At 48.9% G+C, this 22,231-nt stretch overlaps 1 protein-coding gene across 2 annotated transcripts in view; it reads right to left on the bottom strand.

Annotated features, from left to right (window-relative positions):
* Positions 1-2,129: 2,129 nt before the first annotated feature.
* The window catches only part of DVL3 (dishevelled segment polarity protein 3), a 52,119-nt gene continuing 32,017 nt past the window's right edge, over positions 2,130-22,231 (bottom strand). Inside the window, exons 3-17 of one of the 2 annotated variants that reach the window (XM_033150835.1) lie at positions 20,348-20,469; positions 17,893-17,999; positions 17,039-17,174; positions 15,433-15,526; positions 15,172-15,241; positions 13,223-13,362; positions 11,050-11,126; positions 9,650-9,717; positions 8,669-8,719; positions 8,403-8,552; positions 6,417-6,548; positions 5,539-5,706; positions 4,708-4,920; positions 2,965-3,357; positions 2,130-2,521 (exon numbers count right to left, since the gene is read on the bottom strand). In XM_033150835.1, the coding sequence (XP_033006726.1) occupies positions 2,490-2,521; positions 2,965-3,357; positions 4,708-4,920; positions 5,539-5,706; positions 6,417-6,548; positions 8,403-8,552; positions 8,669-8,719; positions 9,650-9,717; positions 11,050-11,126; positions 13,223-13,362; positions 15,172-15,241; positions 15,433-15,526; positions 17,039-17,174; positions 17,893-17,999; positions 20,348-20,469 (1,953 nt within the window). In that variant the 3' untranslated portion in view covers positions 2,130-2,489. Of the gene's footprint in view, positions 2,522-2,684; positions 3,358-4,707; positions 4,921-5,538; positions 5,707-6,416; positions 6,549-8,402; positions 8,553-8,668; positions 8,720-9,649; positions 9,718-11,049; positions 11,127-13,222; positions 13,363-15,171; positions 15,242-15,432; positions 15,527-17,038; positions 17,175-17,892; positions 18,000-20,347; positions 20,470-22,231 lie in introns of those variants that run through there. The other variant, XM_033150836.1, reaches the window with a different exon arrangement.

Consider the following 22,231-nt stretch of genomic DNA (forward strand, 5'->3'; position numbering starts at 1 on the left):
TCACGCATGACTGTATCTGTCGGGTGTGCTTTGCAGTTTAGTATAACTCCTCTACTGCAAGCCTCCCCTGCCTGCAGATTTAAGAAATTCTGCACATGGGTGGCTAAGAAGGATGGGCTAGGATTCACTGAGAGTGTAGAGGGCAAGTATAGAAAAGGCAGGGCAATTAAACAGAAGCCACAATGAACGACACAGCGCTATACTGGGTGAAGATGTCTCTGGACTTCCTAAATCCCTTCTTCAACCATTTGTATTTTCTATGATTTAGCAAACATGGCCACTGTGCTCCCTGTGCAAGTGTGAGGGCTAGGAATGTTTTGGAAACTGATATCCCATGTGCGATTCTGGAGTATCTATGTTGCAGCACAGCTGCAAGCAATGCAGATAAGCCAGAGGCCCTGCTTATATCCCAGACACACAAGAAATGCACAGTGTGCCCACAGAGCAGTCTGGGCTTGGTTGTGGGAATCTTGCCCCCTGCCTTCAAGCCCAAACCTTGCTGCACTTGTGTCCAAGAAGAAAAGAAAAGAAACCAGAAAGGCCTAACAGCTGCTATGGAAAGGATGGCAAGGGAGACAAGAGTGAGCCCTTATTTTCTGCACATGCCCTGCTCACCTGCTTTTCACTGGTGTGCTGGTGCTCGTTCAGAGGGTGGGGACAGCAGAAGCAAGCACTCGGCTTGAAGAGAGCACATTTTTAAAGCCCCCTCTGGCCTCGTTTCCAAGCATGGCTCAGCATCAGTTTGGGATGGATAGTGGCATGACGGCTGGCATAAAATGTGCTGGTCTAAGTTAAGGGTGAGGCTTCAGCTAACCTTGGGCACGTTCAGAATAAACATCGTCATAATCAATTGCTAAAATTACTACTTGTCCCTCAGCTATCAAAGGGAAGAGTTCATGATTACAGATCACCACAGCAGTCTTTAAAAAGTGGCAGAGGACAGACAGCCACTTCCCCCAGATCCTTGGCCCGGATGATGGAGCTGCAGCAAAACAATTTGGCACTTGGGTAAATTAAGCACACCTCTAGTAGCAGCTATGGTTGAGAATAGTTATGGTTAAAAATACAGTTAAAATATTTATTGAACTTCTGCATCCAAGAGGGAGAAGTCTCAGCAATCTGATATTTGCTGGAGTACATAAAATCTGGGGGGGGGGGGGAGACCCTAAAAACAACCCAATAAAAATTTCAGTGTATTCTCAATGGCCAAGGAAAGATGAATGAAACGGACTGCAGCATCATGGCAGAGGACAATGCTGAGTGACAGGAACAGTGAACAGGAGCACCGCATAAGTTTATTGTTTATTTTGCTGCTGGCAATCATGGTGCAGGGGTCCACTTGGGGCAACTCATCTGGCCCCTGGGACATAAGCCTAGTGCAGCAACTCTTCTGATTTTGGAGATCCACCCATGTTCACAACCATGGCGACCCCAAAAGTTGCTTTGTTAAAATCCTCATCGAATTGTAGAGTTGGAAGCTCATCTAGTCCAAGCCCCTGCAATGCAGGAATCGCAAGTAGATCATACATGACAGATGGCCTTCCAACCTCTACTTAAAAACCTGTATACCACAGAACTTATTTCATACTATTTGTGCTAATGAAATTATCTTTTTGATGATATTTGTCTATTTCCTCCCCCCCCCCAATCTCTTCCTCCCCTGCCCCCCATCACTTTTTCAGTTTTGGGGATTGTTAAAAAGAAAAGGAAGGATGAAAGAGAGGTAGGAGACAAAGAAGAGGAGGAGGTAGGCAAAGGAAATACCAAGGCATACTGCTGCCAGGGTTAAGTAGTGTGGATGCACGGCATTTAAACGAAACAGTGGAACGGGCTGAGGGGGACAGAGAGCATCTAAAAACAGCTCAGCTTAAGAGACAAGGGACTGATGGGCACAAGAGAGACCTGGGTGTGAAAAGGTGGCAGTAAAAAAGGCTCTACTAAACAGGCCACCAGACGTCAGAGATACATCAAGAAGATGCCTCACCATGAGTGCTCGGGTAGAGAAAGAAAGCATATTAGAAAGGGGGGGGGGGCACTTGTACCTATAGTATCTTCAGGAACGTGAACTATGGATACCGGGGGTTGGCACTCTCGCTATTGGCGCTAATCGAGACATGGGAGGCAAAGAATCAAGGAAGAGTGTGAGCCTCCTCGGCGGCTTCCGGCTCTTATCACCATCTGAGAAGCTCTCAAGGGGAACTCTCACCTGCCTTGCAAGGCAAGAGCTCTCCTCTCAACCTCATGCCAATGGCCACCAAGCTGCTACATCTTATCAGATGGAAGACTGAAGGCACAGCTGGATCTGAGCCCTGCTCCCTTCCTGGGGTTATGGATAAGGTGGGGCACCTTCTACCAGTATGGAAAGAAGCCATCTTCAGCCCCCACATGGCCAAGAGCCTGCCTGCCTGCAGGGCTCTGCATCTTCCTCGGTTGTGGGGGAGCCAAACCACCACAGCACGCTGCGGCTCTCCCCAGCACGGGCGGCCAGCTCAGAGGAAGTCAAACACCCCGTAATTCTTGGCTGCTCGACAGAGAGGGACACAAAAAGGGGCGAGAAGAAAGAGGGCATGTGTTTAGGGCAGGAGAAGTGAGCCGCAGGGAAAACACAGGCGAGCAGCAGAGTCCCCAGGCGGATGCGGATTAATGGGTTAGAGAAGGGGTTATGGGGGGAAGGGTTGGCACAAGCGGGGGGGGGCTGGGAACGGGACGCGCCTCTGCAATCAAGTCCAGGGGTGGTTCAGGCGAGGCTGCTGGGCCCTCTTGCAGGCAGGGATTAGAATCAAAAACATTTAGTTCAGTTTATTTTTGGGTTTTTTCCCTTTTCATAATTGCCAAGACCAAAAAAAAAAGAAAAGAAAAGGAATCCCCCGCAGGCCGGGCTGTTCCTAGGAGACAAAACCAACGGGGGCGGCAGGCAGGCGGAGGGAGGGGCGGCGTTTCACATTACATCCACAAAGAACTCACTGGGGTTGCCCATGGCCATTCGGAATGACTGTCTACTGGCCGTCAGTTCAGGGGGCACAGAGGCCAGGTCTCGGCCAGGGGGAGCCCCCGGGGGTCCCAGGGCGGAAGGCGGCGGAGGCATCAGCAGCATGGGAGGGCTGTAGAGAGGCGGCAGGCCGGGAGGCCCGTAGGACTGCTGGCTGTGGTGGCTGCGGATGCTGTGAGCCATCGAGTGGTGGCTGCGCTGGCTGGCCGGCACCGAGCGCTCGCTGGCCGCTCGCTCCCTCCGCATGCTGCTGCGGCTGGTGTGGTCCGACTCGCTGCCGCTGCCGCCCGACTTGGACTCCCCGGCCTTGGGCTCTCGCTCCTTCCTCCTCTCGCTGCCGCTGCGGTTGGAGCCGCTGCTCCTGCTTCCTGCAGAAGAAATGGGGGGGGGGGAGAGAAGGACAAGAGAATATTTGGGTCAGGCCCATCAGAATAGGTAGGAATAACCTCACAGGAGCCTTCAACTGTCACTTTGCTGGATAGGACCCTAAGTCCATGGAAGTGCAGCACAAAAGTGGGAAGCCAGGCAAATGGGGGGAGCAGGAAGCAAAGCGGCAGGAATGTTATACTGTTGTTGTTGTTGTTGTTTGTTGTATGATCTCCAGTAGAAGGAAAGTGGCAATCATATAACAAAAGGCTCTGGGCATCTTCCCAGTAAATTAAAACACAGTAGGACATCAAACATTACAAAACTTCCCTATACACAGCTGCCTTCAGAAATAAAGAAAGCCCATCAGGCAGCATTAAAACACAGCCAGTGCAAGAGCCAAACAAATCTCCTGGGATTAATTAATTAATTAATAATATGTTATTATTTATACTCTGCCAATCTGTCTTGATTTCCCCAGCCACTCTGGGCAGCTCCCAACAGAGTGAATAATAATAATAATAATAATAATAATAATAATAATAATAATAATAATAATAAAGCGATAAAACATCAAATATTAAAAACTTCCCTAAACAGGGCTGCCTTCAGATGTCTTCTAAAAGTCAGATAGTTGTTTATTTCCTTGACATCTGATGGGAGAGCGTTCCAAAGTGCTGGCGCCACTACCGAGAAGGGTCTTTGGGTATCATTTGGGTGCTGCTACAGAGAAGGCTCTTAATACTTTCAGCAGATCTCTCTGCCCTAAATGAAATCCCCCCCAAAGGTCTAAGCCAGTAGTTCCCAACCTTTTTTGGGCCATGCCCCACCTAAACATCTCTAAAACCCTGATTCCCCCCCCCCCCGCCATGACATATAATTCTTATTATTCAAAAAGTGAACTCCTATTCACGTGGAGGAAGCCTAAAAGGCCATTCACTGTTAATAACTCATTCTCGAATTCCCCCCTTAAAAATCAAATCCCCCCCCCAATCGGGCTTGTGCCCCATGTTGCTAAACACGGGGACTTTAAGCAGATCTCACGACCTTGGGATCAGCCACTAAACCTCCTGACTTTGATAAAGAGATGCCAAAAGAGGTTCACAACTGAGCAAATGCAGGCTCTGGCACACTCACAAGAACTTGACCCTAACAAACACCTGCAATCCAAATGAACAAATTCCCCCCCACAAAACCCACTTGGCCCATTTATCTCTGGGCAGAAGCGAGGTTGCTCCTCAAGAGGAAGCCCAGCTGTTGAGACTTAACAAGCCACGCCCAGTGCTTGCATATGATACCATCTTTATGGCATGGGAGAAATTCCGCTCATGTCCCACACGGCTCACATTTACCTTCGCTGTGCTGGCTGCCCGCGCTTCCGCCTCCATAGCTGTAGCCTGGGTCAGGGAATCCAGGGTGGGGGTTATATGGATGGGGTGGCGGGTACTGGTAGGGGAAGGCCATGGGCCATGGGGCAGCTCCTGGGTGAGGCAAAGGAGCCAAGGTGTCCTGATCGGAGGCGCCGCTGGACCCGTCATGGTCATGCAAGGACAGGCTGGCCATGTCTGTGAAACAGGGACAGAGAAAGGGCAAAGGTTACACCAGGAGCAAGGGCATAAGTGAGCTTATCCTCATTTCTTACCTATGAAATTCAGGTTGTGGTGCAAAGAGGGAGTGGGCGGCATGGGACGATGCTTATCTCGTGGTGGGGAGTTTTTGATTGAAAGCTAAAGATCCCCGCAGAGGAGGTGACTAGTCTGACTCCAAAATACAGGACAAAAGGGGAAGGATGATGTCAGGTTCAGCAAGAAAGGAGACTCCGACTGAACTTTAGGAAGAGCTTTCTGATGATAAGAGCTGTTTTGACAGTGGAGCAGACTCCCTCGGGAGGTGGTGGAGTCTCTTTCCTTGCAGATTTTTAAGCAGAGTTTGGGTGGCCATCTGTCGTGGATTCTTCAGCTGTGATTCCTGCATTGTAGGGGGCCGGACTAGATGAGCTCGGGTTCCCACCCATCTCTACAATTCTATGATTCTGTAAAGCCACATGGGCTTGCTTTGAGGGCTCTCCTACTTCTGCTCTCCCAGGAAACAGATGGCCACGTTGAGAGCCTGCCAGAACCACCCACTACCCGTTTTTGCTCCCCACCCCCCATCCCCTGCAAAGTGCAAAGGAGGAGTCTTACTGCCGCAGAGGTCGCCGAAGATGTAGTAGCACTGCTCCGAGAACGTGATCTTGTTGACAGTGTGTCGGATGTAACCAGCCTTCAGGAGGTTGCTGGCATACTTGCGGGATTCTCGCCTGTCTGTGAAACCTTCTACATGGTGGTAGAGCCAATCTACCACATCGGATCCTGCCAAGAGACAGCAGCAAAGAGGGACTCAGCAAGGATGGAAGCGGACAGCACCTGTTCTGCTCTGAGGAGAGGAAGGTGCTTGGAGGGAAGCTGGCTCCAGCCTTCTTTTGCTGCCTTAGTCCAGCTTACTGGGCTATAAAGAAGATAATGTTCAGAAGTCATGACACAGTCACAATGTACCTAGAAGCTCCTCCTGACATGCTCAATAACCTCTTGCCAACCTCTGTGCTCGACCTGGTGCAACACAGTGACTTAGAACGAACCAGAAGTTTCTGACCCAAATCTGTTCTCACCCCTGAACTCATTTCAGGCAAACCGTTATGCTCTCAGCCTCAAGGACACCCCAGCCCCACTTGTGAGACAGGCATAGTAAGGCCCATCTTACAGGACACATAAAACACTTAAGTGCACTGCGTAAATCCTCTTCATTTTGGTGCTCTTGAGGGCTAGAGAGTGAAAGCTGAGACTCTAAGGAATCCAATTCTGCAGCAGATGCCATGTATAATCCTATTTTTAGAGACACTTCTCTTGCAAACAGGTTTGTATGTTTCCCCTCTGATAAGACATCTAACCTGTCCTCCTTATGAAGTTACCGTCGCTTATCTCAAATAGGGGCTTGAGACAGTTATCTGCTTGGGAGAGGCAAACAGCAAGTGGTTCTCCCGTGGCCCTTCACCCATTTGCCCTGCAGAGGGCCTGCGTCTTACCAATGAAGGCATTGGGGATGGTGATCTTCAGCCACATGCGGTCGCGCACCTCCAAGCCCGACTCTGGCGAAGCCATGGCTTTGACAATCGTGGCCATGTCGCTGTGGATGGACAGGTGAAAGTCATCGAGACCTGCGGGTCGGACGGAGGGAAGGGAGGCAGAGATGAGAGGGGATGGAAAGGCAGAGGAGCACATGAAGGTGCCACACACAGGAGGGTGGGGGCAAGGGAACAATACACCACAGGCACACCCTAAGATTCTGCAGTCCTTCTTGGGGCAGGATTCCCCCTAGCAACCACTGAAGGTGCAAAAAAGGAGAGCAGCGGGCCTCATACTGGGCTGCTCTTTGCCTTTTTCCTAGAAACAGTCAACTGCAGTCTAACCACAACACCCTGAGCACACCCAGCCCAAGCAGGGCAAACAGCCGGTGGTTTAATCCTCTACTGACAAAACACAAACTTCCAGTTGCCCCAGAGGTGCACTAAACACACACACACACTTCTGGTGACTAGGCAGCCCGCGCCCCTCCCCGGGCTTATGCTCCAAGCTGGACTGCTGGCGCAATGGGTGGCCGCCCCAAACTTAAGTACGCTCATCTGACAGCCTGTGACTCCTTCAACAAGGAAGCTGTAGCTGTGCCTGCCTCTTCAAGCTGCTCCTGGTCCTGGGGGACAGTGGGGAGGGGATTCTGCCAGCCTCCCTCCTTCAGGCACCGCCTCTCTCTCCTCTCCTAACACATCCTGTCCTTCCTCCCCCATCTCTGGCTGCTCAGACCGCTCCCCATCCTCAGTCTCTGGCTGCTGCCTGGCAGGAGGCACAAATGCCCATAAATCGCTACCCTCTTCCCCCGATCAGCTTCTGGCCCGCTACGTCTTCCACCTGCTCTGCGGAGCCCTGCCAGTCCCTGGCACGCAACCTCCATTACTACCCAGACCGTTTTATCCTTCAACAACATCTCTTTTTTTAGAAAGCTCAGAGCAGCTTAAACACCTGATCAGGTACACATCTGCTTAGTTTCAGTTAACGCTGCAGCACCAGGCCTTGCCAGTCTTCTCAACGGGCCAACTTCATAGCCTCTGGCCAAAACCCACTCAGAGGACAGCGCTATGAGGCCGCTGTGCCACACGCACCTCTTTGCTGCACAATTCCTAACACGTCCACCTTTCCTCTCTTGAGCTCCCTTTTGGAAGAGAGGGTAAGTTCTCCTGTGCTTAGCATCACATCTTCCAACTTCCTCACCATTTGCCTAACAGGAAGCCAGCACTGCATCCACCTGAATAACCCGTGCTCCCTCAAGTTATGCTGGGACCGTTCAGGGTTTTCAGCCAGCCAGCGACTGCTCAACTTCAACCCATTTACAAGGGACTCTGCAGTGTTTCAGCCCCAAACATAGCCCTTTATCTCAAGCAATTCAGTCAACGGTGCTTCACTGAGAAGGATATTGCTCCACCAGGAAAAATCACTGCACACTGCTACTTGTTTATGTGCTGTCTTTTGTTATTTTTTATTTTCAACATGTAAGTCGCTTTGAGGCACGGATCTAAAAATCTTACTAATACATATAATAAATAAAAATAGATGGCCCCTGCAAAGTTGTCAGGGTTTTCCTCCTTTTTTGGAACCTTCTTGATTCTCCCACTGACCACACAAACTAACAAGAAATGCTCATTATCCTAGAAGAAGCAACTAAGTGAAGAAATCTGTGGCCTTCTGTTTCGCCTAGCCTCACACAGGTCCCTCATCCTGCTCATCCTCCAATCTTTGGTTTAAAATATTTTGCTTCTAAAAGCATCCCTGTTGCTTTAGCAAAAGATGGAGTGAACACCTCTTTCCATGCAGCTGAAGATCTATTGAGGGAAACCATCCTCTTTCCAACCCTCAAATCTGGGTTTTGCCCCTGTGCATGTATTGCTCCTATCAGGTTACGGCGTGCAGGTGACCAGAAGCCAAGCAGGGGTGGGGGACACACAGGCACGAGGACTTACGTTCGGTTTCTGGGATGGAGCTGGTGATGGAGGAGCTGGTGGAAGTGATTGTGCTCATGGATGGGCTCATACCGTACGCTGGGTAGGTGCCGGTCATCGCTGCGGTGTGGGAAACCCAGGCTGCTGGGTCAATGGGCCTGATGGGCTCACCTAAAGGGAACACACAGGGCACGTGAGGAAGCCCCCTCCTCAAGAGTCATCCCCTCTCGCCAAACCCGCCACCTCTGGGCAAGCCCTGTCCTCCCCCAGCATCAGCCGGGACTCACCCGGATCGGAGCATGGAGAGTCTGGCCCAGCCCAGATCCGCTGGGGAGCAACTGGGGGAGAAAGAAGAGAGGGAGGATCAACACGAGGGGTGCGGGGGGGGGAGCTCCCCCTAGGCGGAGGCAGGCATGGGGCACGGGGGGGGGTATGTGGGGCGTGGGCTGCATGCAGGGAATTGGCCTGCTAACTTGGCAGCTTATCTTGGGTGTGATGTGGAATAGGGGACTGATTAGGCATGGGGTGACAGAAAGGGGCAGGAGAGAAGCTGATAGAGAGAGAGAGAGAGCAGCACAGAGGGCCAGAAAAAATGGGTTCGAAACCTCCGCCGCACCCTTAGAGCCCATTTATACATTCAACAGAAAGAAGCAGTCAGGTGTTTCCACGACAGCCAGATGGGTGGGGTATAAGTAATACATTATTATTATTATTATTATTATTATTATTATTATTATTATTAATGCAGGTGAGGGATCACGCCTACAAAATATTTATTTGTTGTTACATTTTTATGCCACCTTTCTCCAAGGAACTCAAGGCGGCAAACATGCTTCTCCCCCTCTCCGTTTTGCCCTCCCAACAACCATGTGCTGTAAGTTAGGCTGAGAGACAGTGTGACTGGCACCCCACGTCTCCCAGGGTGCTTCATGGCTGAGTGGGGATTTGAACCCTGGCCCCCCAAATCCCAGTCCAACACTCTAACCACTACACCACACTGAGTCTCATGTATGTAAAATCTCCCTGTATATTGTAAAACCAGCAGGGTGAAGGGATTAGGCCTAGCTTTCTGTCCCATACACTATTTTTCTGGGTACAAGGAGCCCCCACTCCATCCCAGTAACAGAGCATTCAACTCCCTTGGCCACTTGCATCCTGCAACAAGGCAATGTTGGGTGGGGGACACGTTATTAACTGTTGGTTCTATAGAACACCAGTCCTCAAGCACACTACTGAGCAAACCAAGAAATGAAGCAAAAACCACTTACTCCTGGGTAGCGAGAAGCAGCCTCTGGGGCTGGGATCCCAGCACTTGGCAACAGTCAGAGTGATGGGCCTGGAAGAGAAACACAATGGCTGTCAATGCTACCAGATCTGGTCAGCTCAGTTCGCAGAAAAGCCACCCACATACGCACGTCCAGACATGCAGAAGAAGCAAGAATAAATCTTCCCCCACAAACAGAGTGGGTGAGTTTTACATCCCTAAAGCTCAGTACTGGGGTATTATGATGGAACAAGACAGGGAAATATGTGAGAAGCTCTCGCTTGCTTTGAACACTGGTGTCAGGGATTGCCCGGCTCCTCGCGAGGAGAGGGCGAGGGGAGGTCCTACTCGGGAGGAGAGCCGGGGCAAAGGTATTCCTTGTGAGGAGCAAGGGGAGAGAGATCCTCCTCTCAAGGAGGAGGGGGACAGGAGGACTACTCGAGAGGAAGGGCTGGTTGGAGGTCCTGCTCAGGAGGAGGGCAGGGAAAGAAGTCCTCCTCGGGAGGAGGACTGGGAGAGCAGCTCTTCGCGAGAGGGCTCTCTACGTTACAGGGAACCCCAGCCGCTTCTGTTGACGGACTCCTCCTCCTCCTCTAGCCTTTCGCCTGAGCTCTCTCCAAGGGAGGAGGAGCTGCAGAAGCTTGGAGACTCTGGGCAAAGACCCAGCACCGCCAGCCAGAGAGGATCTGAGGGAGAACTGCCGCTTCCGGCGCCAGCACAGCATCGGGGGATCAAGGAGGCACCGCAGACATCGTTTTAGGGTGCCGAGACTTTGGTGTTGGGCGGGAAACCGGAGAGGGGCACTTCCGGATTCTGCAAGTGACTGAGCGGTCATGTTTTGAACTAGCTCTACACTGTAAAATAGTAATGCACAATCAATAGTCTTAGCAACTGAAGGCTCTGTCGTTACTCATGAGCAACGCTTGGGAACACCTTGACGACTGGCCTCCTGACACTTTGTTTTCCCCTTTCTGCTATATCAAAGTAAATATCGTAATATAACAAAAGGGGGGAAACAAAGTGTCGGGGAACAGAGAGGCTGTCCTTCTGCCTAAACAGAATTCCACTGGCACAAAACCCAAATGCAGCAACTAGAATAGATGAAGGCTGGTGCACTATCTTTGTCTTTTGCTCACACACAATGAACCTGTAAGCCTTGTGCTATCTTTCCTTGAAAATCTTTATTTTTACTGATCTGCAGGACTTAACTGTCCTCTAGGCCCACTTGGAACAGTTAGCTGTCCGAGATGGCTATTAATCTTCTGGAGGGCACCAGGGGGCACTGCTAGAAACTGAGCACCAGCCCTGCATTACCAGACGCCACCAAGCCCACACTCCCAAGAACAGTTGCAGGTTTGGAGAGTGATCTGCCTTGGAGCTGCAGGGGGAGAAAAGACTACCTACCCTGGCTTGTGCACAATCTCCCTCAGCACTCGCACAGCGTCGTCGTTGCTCATGTTTTCAAAATTGATATCATTCACCTGCAGAGAAAGATGAAAATGTACGAGCCCCACAAAAGTGTATGGGTCTTAAATGAACATGTGGAGATGCCCAATACCAGTATTGGGATAAACAATCTGGTCGCCATCGGGCAGAAGTATTTCCCAGCCTTTTCAAGGTAGAGATGTGCTGGAGAGGGCAGTGGCTGCTCTGCAACAGATAGTCTTCTAAGAAACTGATTGCCCTAACCCTTTCCAGTCTGGGTTCAGTCCTGTGCTTGAGGCTGAAACAGCCTTGGCTGCCCTGACTGATGACCTGTATCAGGAGCGCGACATCAGGAGTGTGACTGTTGCTTCTCCTGATCTCTTGGTGGCTTTAGATGCCATTGACCAAGGCATCTTCCTGGACCAGCTCTGTGGGTTAGGAAGCCAACAGTGATCTGGCGGTTCCACTGCTACCTACAGGGCCAGTTTCAGAAGGGAGCTATTGCTCAGCCTTGTGGCGCAATTTGTGCTGCGGGGATTTGCAAGGCTCCATCGTGTCCCTCGTGCTATTTAGCATCATGGAGCTAGGCGGTACTCAGCCATGTTTCTCCTTCCCATCTGAATCAGGTGAGGCTGTACAAGTCTTGGAACAATGCCTGAATACAGTGGTGGACTGGAGGAGGGTCACGAAACTGAAGCTGAAACCAAACAAGACAGAGGAGCTGTGCATGGGCAGCTATCAGATCCAGGAAGTAGATAGCTGGCCTGTTCCAAGTGGGGTTGGCCTTTCCTTGGACAATGAGATGGCTAACATGGACACCTTCTGTCTGCTATGGCTAGTTCATCAGTTGAAGCAGTTCCTGGACAGGGAGTGCCTGATTACAGTGACCAATGAAGTGGTGACTTCCCAGCTGGACTAATATAATGTGCTCTGAGGGGGCACTACACCAGAAGCTGCAGCGAGTGCAGAATGTGACAGCTAGGCTTCTAAGTAGCGTAACCCATTGAGGGCATGGAACGCCTACCCTGAAAGATTTGCATTTGCTCAGAATATGCTGTTTGGGCCAAATTCAAGGGGCTAGGGGTGATTTATGAAGCCCTATAGAACATGGGGCCTAAATACTTGAAAAATCTGCTCATATATATGAAACTGCCTCTGCATTAAGATTAGCAGGACAGACTTCCCCGACTGTGCTGCAGGCATTTGAGATCTGCTATGCAGTTATCTCAGTGGTGGTCCCCTGGTGCCAATCCCTCTGAGCTAGAAAACTCTCTATCTGAAACAGAAATCACCTAGCAGTTTCTGCCGCCACCTGAAGACCTATTTTTCACCCAAGCATTTGTGGTGTATGGTTGCGTTGATACATTATCAGCTTTAGTGTTTGTACTGTGGAATACTAATTGCTTTGTTGTTCTCTGCCCTGGGATTCCTTGTCAGTGAAGGGCTGAATAAAGATGTTTTAAACAAATGCTATGGACTGAGCTTTGGGCTTGTACATGCAAAGTGTGTGCTCTGCCCCCCCCCCCCACCTACAGCCTCTTTCCTAGATCTGATGGCCCTTGCCTAGTAACAGGCAGGTTTTAAGCTTTCAAAGCCTTACGTACACAGCCCAGAGGGTTTATCATGGCCCCAGGGTTCCCTTGAGATAAGAACCACATCATTTACACAAACAAGACGTTTCAAATCAGCCATCCTGATTTTCTCTCTGTCTTGGGTCGCTGTGCTTGTCTACGGAGATGTGAACTCCACCTTCCACAGATAGCAAGTACGCTCTCTCGTATATAATCACAGAATTGTAGAGTTGGAAGGGACCACGAGGATCATCTAAGCCCAACCCCCTTTTGCCCAACGTGTGACTTGAACCCACAACCCTGAGATTAAGAGTCTCGTGCTCTACCAACTGAGCCATAAGTGAAATCCCAGTCGTGATCACAGGATAACAGATTCTATAGAAAGGGGCCTGGTTCTCACGTCATGCTCAGCCAAACCCTAGGCTCACTGTGCAACTGTGTGGGCTCCTGGACAGAAACCTGCAGCTGCTTTGCTCCTCCCCAGTCCTTTGCGCCGTCGCATCACACTGAGCTTAGCGTATTGTGAGTATAGGCCTCTTGGACATCTGGCTCTCAAAAGTTTCAAAAAAATTAAAAAGCACCTGCAGCAGCATGTCTCCGGGTTCAATTCTTCCATCGGCTGCCACAGCTCCTCCCTTCATGATGGAGCCAATGTAGATGCCGCCGTCACCACGCTCGTTGCTCTGCCCGACGATGGAGATGCCCAGGAAGTTGTACTTCTCTGTACAATCACAGAATCATAAGAGTTGGAAGGGACCCGAAGGGGAGGTGTCTGTGCAGTTAGAACAGCACGCAGCCAATGGCCAGCATTTCATTAATCCAGTCGGGCCATTAACTAGCTACAAGGAATGCCTGTTAGGTATTTTTAGACAACAGAAAATGGAGACAGGCTGAAAATGTTTTTTGGGGGGGGGGGATTGGATGACCAAATCTAAATCATCTTGTTTTATTGGTAAGCAAAAAAGGAAACTGCTTTTTTTTAAGTGGGGGGGGGGGACACACAGAGATAGGCATTACCTGTGTGGTAGCACATACTAGAGACTGTGGACAAATGGTAAACGATATAAACATGTAGCACTTAGCAAAAAATAAATAAATAGCACAGGCCATTTAACATTACATTATGAAATAACATTTTGTCTATGGTAGAAGAAATCCAGTACAGTGGTACCTCGGAAGTCAAATTAAATCCGTTCTGGAAGTCTATTTGACTTCCAAAACGTTCAGAAACCAAGGCACAGCTTCTAATTGGCTACAGGAAGCTCCTGCGGCCAATTGGAAGCCACTTCGGATGTACAGGTTCTTAAGAACGTTTGCAAACTGGAACACTCACTTCCGGGTTTGTGGCATTCAGGAGCTAAAACATTCGACTTGCAAGGTTTTTGGGATCCAAACTGTAGTTTGCTCTTCAGCAATCAGGCCTGAGATAGGTATGTGTGGCCTGAGGCACAATATTTTGAGGAGGACTAACACGACCTGCATTGTATTCAGTAGAGAGAATTGGACCCTTTGGGAGGGGGGTGAGCATGATAATTGCCCCAGCTCTCAAATGGGGTGTGTGTGTCACAACACTACACTCTGAAAAGACAAATAAAAGGTTCTAGGACAGGGGTCCGCAACCTAAGGCCCATGGGCCACAAGTGGACCACGGGTGTCGTTTAACTGGCCCACACACCACCCCCAAACTGAGCCACCTGCTCGGTGAGTCCACACGCGCTGCGCTAAAGCAGCGCAGCACGGTGTGGGGACTCGCTTCTGTAGTGCCACAGACGCAGAAAATCGCGACAGGCCGAAAATTGCAGGCGACCGCGCGCTCACGCATGCCCGCAATCCAGCCAACAGAGGGATCTCTGCTGGAGTGAACCGGCCCAGCCGAGGTAAACCTTGCCGACCGCTGTTCTTGGAGGGGTGGAGTAAGAACACTTCAGCAGCATACACCAGCACACTGCATGTTCACATTAAGCTATGGTTTGTTTTTAACTACGGTTTGGAGCAGTGCGTGAACTGCGCCACAGTGACAGTATTTATTCTAAATTATATTTTTTTTTCTATTGCATGGATTACTCTGATACTTCTCTCTTTTTTATATAAAAGGTGGGGACAACTAATTGCAACAGCATATATCTGTTTTTATTTAATAATGATAAAATAACGTTCCTATGTTGGGAAGTGATAACACTAATGTAATACACGTAAGATTACGATAAACAGGGATTTTTTAGAAAAAGAAATGTACACGCGTCCCTGATCATGTGAACCACTTTGTCACAGAAGAAGGCGCACTGGGAATTTGTGGAATCCCATCTGGAGAGTGATGGGGATCAGTGAGCAACACTCAGAAAGTAAAGAAATCTTGCTTTGAATATTTTGACGCATGATTCACCTGATTGTTGGATTGTAAAACCTCTAAAGACCCTTCCTTCCTGACCTCCAGCTTTATGCAAAATATCCGTTTGCCCATTTCCTTCCCACCATCCCAATCTGGGTTATGTGGGCCAAATGGCTTCAAGCAACTACCTGTACTACTCACCCATGTTGAGGGTAACGGTGATAATGTTCAACGACATGGTAGAATCTGTGATGCTGCTGAAGGAGGAGGACTACAACAGAAAGGAAGAGGGTGAGACCCAAAACGTAACCTACAGGCCACTTGCAAGACCTGTGGAGAGGGTGGGGTAACAATGCCCTCAGAGGTTCTCCCCCTTTTTTCCTTAATTTTCAAATCGTGCCCAACCACTCAGTCACTTGCAGCACTTCCCCTACTCCCAGACACCTTCCCCAGGCATCTCACCCGTTCAATGCGTGGTACTTTCTGCTTCCGCCGGCGTCGCTTGTGCCTTCTCATCAGCCGGGAGGCGCTACTCTGCTCTGTTGAGCTGCTGAACCTACAGTATGGAGGCAAAAGCAAGGCTCGCAAGCTGGCCACCAGGAAAAGCGCAGAAAAAGGTAGCGAGGAGGCAAAAGAAACCAAGCCTCTGGGTAACTAGGAACGTAGTTAGAAGAGGTCAGGGAGCCACCTTGGCCAATCTCTTGCACAAGAGAGGACCTCCTCTTCCATCCGTTTCTTGTCCCCAAGCACACACAAAAACAAAGCAGCAAATGATCAGAGACATCACAAAAATGAGTTCCAAGAGATTAGAACAGGCTAGACCACATGCTGCGGAGGCACTCTGTACCAGGCTTTGCCAACATGTTGCCCTTCAGATTTGGACCACAACTCCCATCAGCTTCCGCAACCACAGCTGTTCAACTGCGCCTGATGGAAATTGTTGTTCAAAACATCTGGGGGCCACCAGTTTGGCAAAGGCTGATTTACACTGTGGGAGCAATATGACTCCATGGGGAACCTGGCGAACAACCCAAAAGTTCCATATATTGCTTCTTACATAAAGCAGGGAGGGGGAACCTGTGGTCCTTCAGTTGTTGTTGGACTACAACTCCCATCTTCCCTGACCACTGGCTGGGACAGACGGGAGTTGGGAGTCCCAACAACATCTGGAGCATAGGTATCCCATTCCTGGTGTTAAAGGAACTGGGGAGGATCTAGTTACAGGTGGGTAGCCGTGTTGGTCTGCCATAGTCAAAACAAAATCAAAAATTCTTTCCAGTAGCACCTTAGAGACCAACTGAGTTTGTTCCTGGTATGAGCTTTCGTGTGCATGCACACGAAAGCTCATACCAGGAACAAACTCAGTTGGTCTCTAAGGTGCTACTGGAAAGAATTTTTGATTTTGTTTTGGGGAGGATCTGGAATACACACTGTCCTCCTTTGAACATGTTTGGTGGGTGACTTTCTAACAAAAGCCGATGGTGAACAAAACATACCTACAGAGCAATTCGGGGGGGTGGGGTCCACATCACTCAACAGTCTCTTTCTAGTTGCAGCTGTTCCTAACTGTGGCAGAACAATGTTCAGGACAAAGGGACAATTTCCTAAACCAGCTTGGCAATGTGAGCAATTGGAAGATGAAAGCTACCCTGCACTCAGTCTACCAAACTCCAGGCTAATACCGATGCTATGGTTTTTCTTTAGAAGAAAAACAATGCACAGGTAAATACTGCAGTGCGTGCAAATAAGACAAGCACAGTTGAACAAAGTGTCTCCTACATGTACAGTCAAGAGAGTCAGAGTCAGGTCCCTGGCAAGTCCACACACTTTTGCAAGCCCTGGCTGACTGCCACAATGTGAAGAAAGGCCAAATCTCTGGAACTCAAATCAGTTCTTTGCTTCCGCAACTGTTCCAGGGAGACTAGAATCTGGAGGAAGAAATGACTGGGGCGAGTCAAGGGAGAAGCATTAGATGGGAAAGAGGAACTGAGGTGTTTCTATTTGGGATCTTTCACCAGACTCCAGTCATAGCAGGTCACTTTCTCCCAAGCCATGAATATTCCTTTACCTGCTTGTAGAATCATCTTCATCTGAGTCAAAGAAGCTGGTAGTTTCGAGTTCACTGCTCATGAGGGTGGAGGAGCTTTCATAGCCCCCTAGTTCCCGCCGCCGTTCCGCCTTGGCTGTCCCGTTCACCCTGGGGGCTGGAGTAAAAGGAGGAGAGGGTCAACGGCCAAGGGGAGCTATTCAGAAGAGAAGGCCTTCAAAGAGTCAAACAGATATATATCCCACCTGGGAAAGGATCGCCAGTTGCCTTTCTAGCAATAGGTAAGCAAAAATATAAGGGACCTACAAATAATGGTGTCTTAAATACACACTGTGCAAACTAGACAATCCTACAGAACAATTACCCTGAAAGAGGTTGGCAGGGTTGAGTGGGAGATGGTTATATCAACATAGCAGCCCTCATTTGCAAACTCTTTGCATTGGCAGAAAACTAAAAATCTGAACCCAGTTTTCACTTTGTGAGAAGGAGCAGGATTGGAAGGGGAAGGCCTTCCTGAGTCCCAAGCAATCTTTAAGCAGGCTCCCTCTCCCCACAACTTGTCAGATCATTTTTTCCTTCTCTGTTTTAAAAGGGGAAGTAAGTCTGCCCATTTGGTCAGATGAGCAGCTGGGTCCATGGAGGAGCCAGGCCCTGAGTGGGTACAGTGCTGCTGGGACCCTGAATTGCAAGGAAATTTCAAAAATTGTTGGCTTGGGATGGCAACAGAGAAGGTGGACCTCCCAAGGCCCAAGGATGGGGACGAACCTGACCCAGGCACACAGCAGCAGAGTCAAAGGCACAGCCTGCAGAGCAGACTTAGAGGTGGGGTGGGGACTACTACCATAGCCAGTTGAACTCTAGGAAATAAACTTCACCATGTTCAGGTCCATCTTTCCTGCGCGGCCTTTCCCTCTGTATCGATACCACTGAGTCAGTCTCCGTCTCATTATCCAGGTTCTCTCGACTTCCTCCAGTATTGGGGCTGCAGTTTTAAAAAAAACAAAAAAACAACATAAACACACATAGTAGAAAACTGCGCAGAAGTACCTCCTCCAAATTTGCTCAAAGAAGTGTGGGGCTTAAAAGAAAAGGCCGAGGGAAGAACTTAAAATAGGCAAAAGGTGTGCTGTGCAATCCATTCTGGACTGTACCATGTCAGACGGCAGGATGGGGGCCTCAATATTTGGCATTCCTTGTATTTTCTTTTTAAAAAAATCAAATGCACACTCTTCTTTCTATATGTAAAAAATCCTAGCATATCAGAGAGAAATGTTATCAGGCTTCTTCTTCCTGCTAGTTTCACATGTGCCAGGAAAACATCTAAACACATGGTTCCAGAAAAGGCTGCACTAGATACTTTTTCTGGTCAGGGGCGGAAGCCAGCAGTTATCTAGAGTGCCAACGCTCCCAGTGTCCTCAGGCTGCACCTACAGACTTTACATCGTGCTGCCAAGAATCCCACTTGCTCCCCACACCCCAGAATACTTCAACAGCTATTTTATCAACAGCTTTATGGGCATCTAATGAAGCAAATGCACACAGATTCCTCAACAGTTTTCCATAATATATACTGCTTTCAGCATCTTACATACGGGATCTGCAATATATCTATGTTTAAAAAAACCTATTTGATCTGCATGGATAATACAGTACTAGGCAACATATTTGCCAATCTATTAGCTAAAATACCAGTTAATATTTTAGCACCCTGCCCAATGAGTGAAATGGGTCTATATGATTCTGGAGCCTCTAAATCTTTACCTGGTTTCACTATTACCACTATTCTAGACTCTTTCCAGGATCCTGGGACCATTGCCCCTGTTAAAATGCTGTTAAATAACCTGCCCATGTGGGGATCGAGGTTTCTGAATTTTTAAAATAAAAGTTACCTGTCAGACCAGCAGAACGCTTCAACAAGGACACAAGAAAGAAACACTTCCCAGCTGCACCAACCTCACATACTCTTATCAATAATACAATTGTTTTCTGGGAGTATGAGTGCCGTGAGTGGCAACCCCAAATGCGCCTCTCTTCCTCTAGGGTAGGTCTGAGGTTTTTTCAACATGAAGGTAGCCATGTACAGCAACAGCAATGTATGAAGGCACCTTACCCCAAGGCCAACCATCGATTCATCTGGCCTACTACTTTTTACTCTGAGCAGGTGCAACTTTCCAAGGTCAGGGTATTTCCCAGCAATCTGTGATCCTTTTCAACTGGAGCTACTGGGGATTAACACTGAGCTATGGACACTGCTACATAGGGCAGGGGTGGGTGCCAGAGCACAGTGTCCATAAGCCACTGTGTCAATTACAGGTAGGTAGCCGTGTTGGTCTCCCATAGTCAAAACAAAATAAAATAAAAAATTCCTTCCAGTAGCACCTTAGAGACCAACTAAGTTTGTTCTTGGTATGAGCTTTCGTGTGCATGCACACTTCTTCAGATACACTGAAACGGAAGTCACCAGACCCTTAAATATAGTGAGGGAGTGGGGAGGGGTATTACTCAGAAGGGTGGTGGGAATGGGTGAACAGCTGATAGGTGTGGAAAACCTGTTGACCACTCGGCTGCAATTTGGTCTTACAGGGAAAGGGGCTAAAGATAGCTTTGTCATGTATAATGAGATAAGAATCCAATGTCTTTGTTCAGACCAGGTTTCTCCATGGTTTTAAGTTTGGTGATTAGTTGCAATTCAGCCACTTCTCTTTCCAGTCTATTTCTGAAATTCCTTTGTATTAAGACAGCTACTTTGAGATCTTTTATAGAATGTCCTTGGAGATTGAAGTGTTCTCCTACTGGTTTCTCTGTCTTGTGATTCCTGATATCAGATTTATGTCCATTTATCCTTTGGCGTAGGGTTTGGCCTGTTTGTCCAATATAGAGAGCTGAAGGGCACTGTTGGCATTTGATTGCATACACAATGTTGGAAGATGAGCAATTAAATAGTCCTGAGATGGTATGTTTGTTGTTGTTGGGGCCAGTAATGGTGTTGTCCGGGTTTATGTGGCAGCAAAGTTGTTTCCACTGTGTCAAGTTTAAGTGTTAAAAAAGGAAAGAAGCCCAGTAATTTCAACAGTGGTCTCTGTTTCCTTTGCGGATCCCGTGCTGAGAGCACTTCAGTCACAAGGCTGGTCATTAGGCCACCATGCTCAGGAACTGGGTCTCTCTAGTGTTAACTTTTATCCCTGCCACTTGAAACAGGCAGAGACTAAGCTTCCCTTTCGCCAGAAGAGAATGGAATCTTTAATGCACTTCCTGCAGCGAAACTGCTCAACTTTCTCCCTGCTCAAGGTAAGGCTGCTCCTTATACACAGACACAGACACACAACTTACTGAAAAGAAGGAGGCCTGGAGTCTCCTATCCCTCCAGTACGCTCAATGGAGGGCGGCAGCTCCGGCTGATTGTCAGCGCAGACAGACCCAGCGTCCGAATGAGACCCCTCAGCAGACACCAGCTGAAAGGAGAAAACAAGCTGAAGGTAAGCCAGCCTAGGCAGATAAAAATATTCTTCCATTTTGAAGGGTAGGTTCAAAGTATTGCAATATAACAGGGGTCAGCAACTTTTTCAGCAGGGGGCCGGTCCACTGTCCCTCAGACCTTGGGGGGGGGGCGGACTATATTTTGAAAAAAAAAAATATGAACGAATTCCTATGCCCCACAAATAACCCAGAGATGCATTTTAAATAAAAGGACACATTCTACTCATGTAAAAACACGCTGATTCCCGGACCATCCACGGGCCGTATTTAGAAGGCGATTGGGCCGCATCCAGCCCCCAGGCCTTAGTTTGGGGACCCCTGCAATATAACGAAGCAGCCTGTTGGTCTAGTTACATACAGTCATACCTTGTGTTACAAACGCTGCATGTTGCGTTCATCACGAGTTATGAATGCGCCAAACCCAGAAGTACCGGAACGGGTTACTTCCGGGTTCGGCGGTTTGCGCATGCGCAGACGTGCAAAATGATGTCACATGCATACGCAGAAGCACCAAATTGCGTCACGCACATGCGCAGATGCGGCATTTCAGGATGCAGACCTTTCAGGTTACGAACGGGGCTCCGAAATGGATCCCGTTCATAACCGCCCAGAGTGGCTGGGGAGACCCGGCCAGATGGGCGGGGTATAAATAATTATTATTATTATTATTATTATTATTATTATTATTATACAACCAGAGGTACCACTGTACATCTGTTTAGTGACACTATAAGAAATAAGGATGTCACTCTGAAGTTGTGCAGCTGAGATGGGAGCCAAGATCTAACTTCTAACTGCAGGGACAAAAGCACAGAACACAGCACTTACAGAGGCACCTGCAAAAAGTGGCTTCAGAGGAAAACTAAAAATCAGCTTTGCAGGCTAAAAATAATAATACTATCAAACAAAGCTACAAAAGATGGGGGGACACCCCAAGGTAAAAAAGTAAAGCACCCCTGGATAATTAAGTCCAGTCAAAGGCGACTATGGGGTTGCAGCACTCATCTTACTTTCAGGCCGAGGGAGCCGGCATTTATCCACAGACAGGTTTCCGGGTCATGCGGTTAGCATGACTAAACTGCTTCTGGAGCAAAGGGACACCATGACAGAAGCCAGAGTGCACAGAAATGCCATTTACCTTCCCACCAGAGTGGTACCTATTTATCTACTTGCACTGGCGTGCTTTCGAATTGCTAGGTTGGCAGGAGCTGGGACAGAGCAACGGGAGCTCACCCCGTCATGGGGATTTGAACCGCCGACCTTCCGATCGGCAAGCCCAAGAGGCTTAGTGGTTTAGACCGCAGCACCACCCAGGTCCCTAACAGTTTACTGACATTAATACAGAGATGCAAGGATAGCCCACTGAATATTTGATGTTCTTTAACTGTTGCTGGTGCTGCTGCAACCGTTTTCCCTGCATCAAGTACTTCCTAAAAGTACTAAAGCATCACTTAATAGTGACTCCCTTCTGCAAAAATGAATGCATATGTTTAAAGAAACCTATGTAGCGAAGAGCCTTGAGAGCCAACTTGGCAGCTACAGGAAGTAGGTGGATTCTTTCTCCCAGGAGTGACAGGCTGGGAATCCGTCTACCAACATGCCTGAAGACAGGATTCCTTGGATGAACAATCCTGCCTAATCCCTGGCCTCTTGAGCTGTCTGGACGGACTCTGGCTGAACTCCCCCACCCCATCTTCCTAAAATTAGAGTCACACTCCTGAAATAGCTCCTCAGTGT

The sequence above is a fragment of the Lacerta agilis genome, chromosome 5 (genome assembly GCF_009819535.1).
Source record: "Lacerta agilis isolate rLacAgi1 chromosome 5, rLacAgi1.pri, whole genome shotgun sequence".
NCBI lineage: Eukaryota > Metazoa > Chordata > Lepidosauria > Squamata > Lacertidae > Lacerta > Lacerta agilis.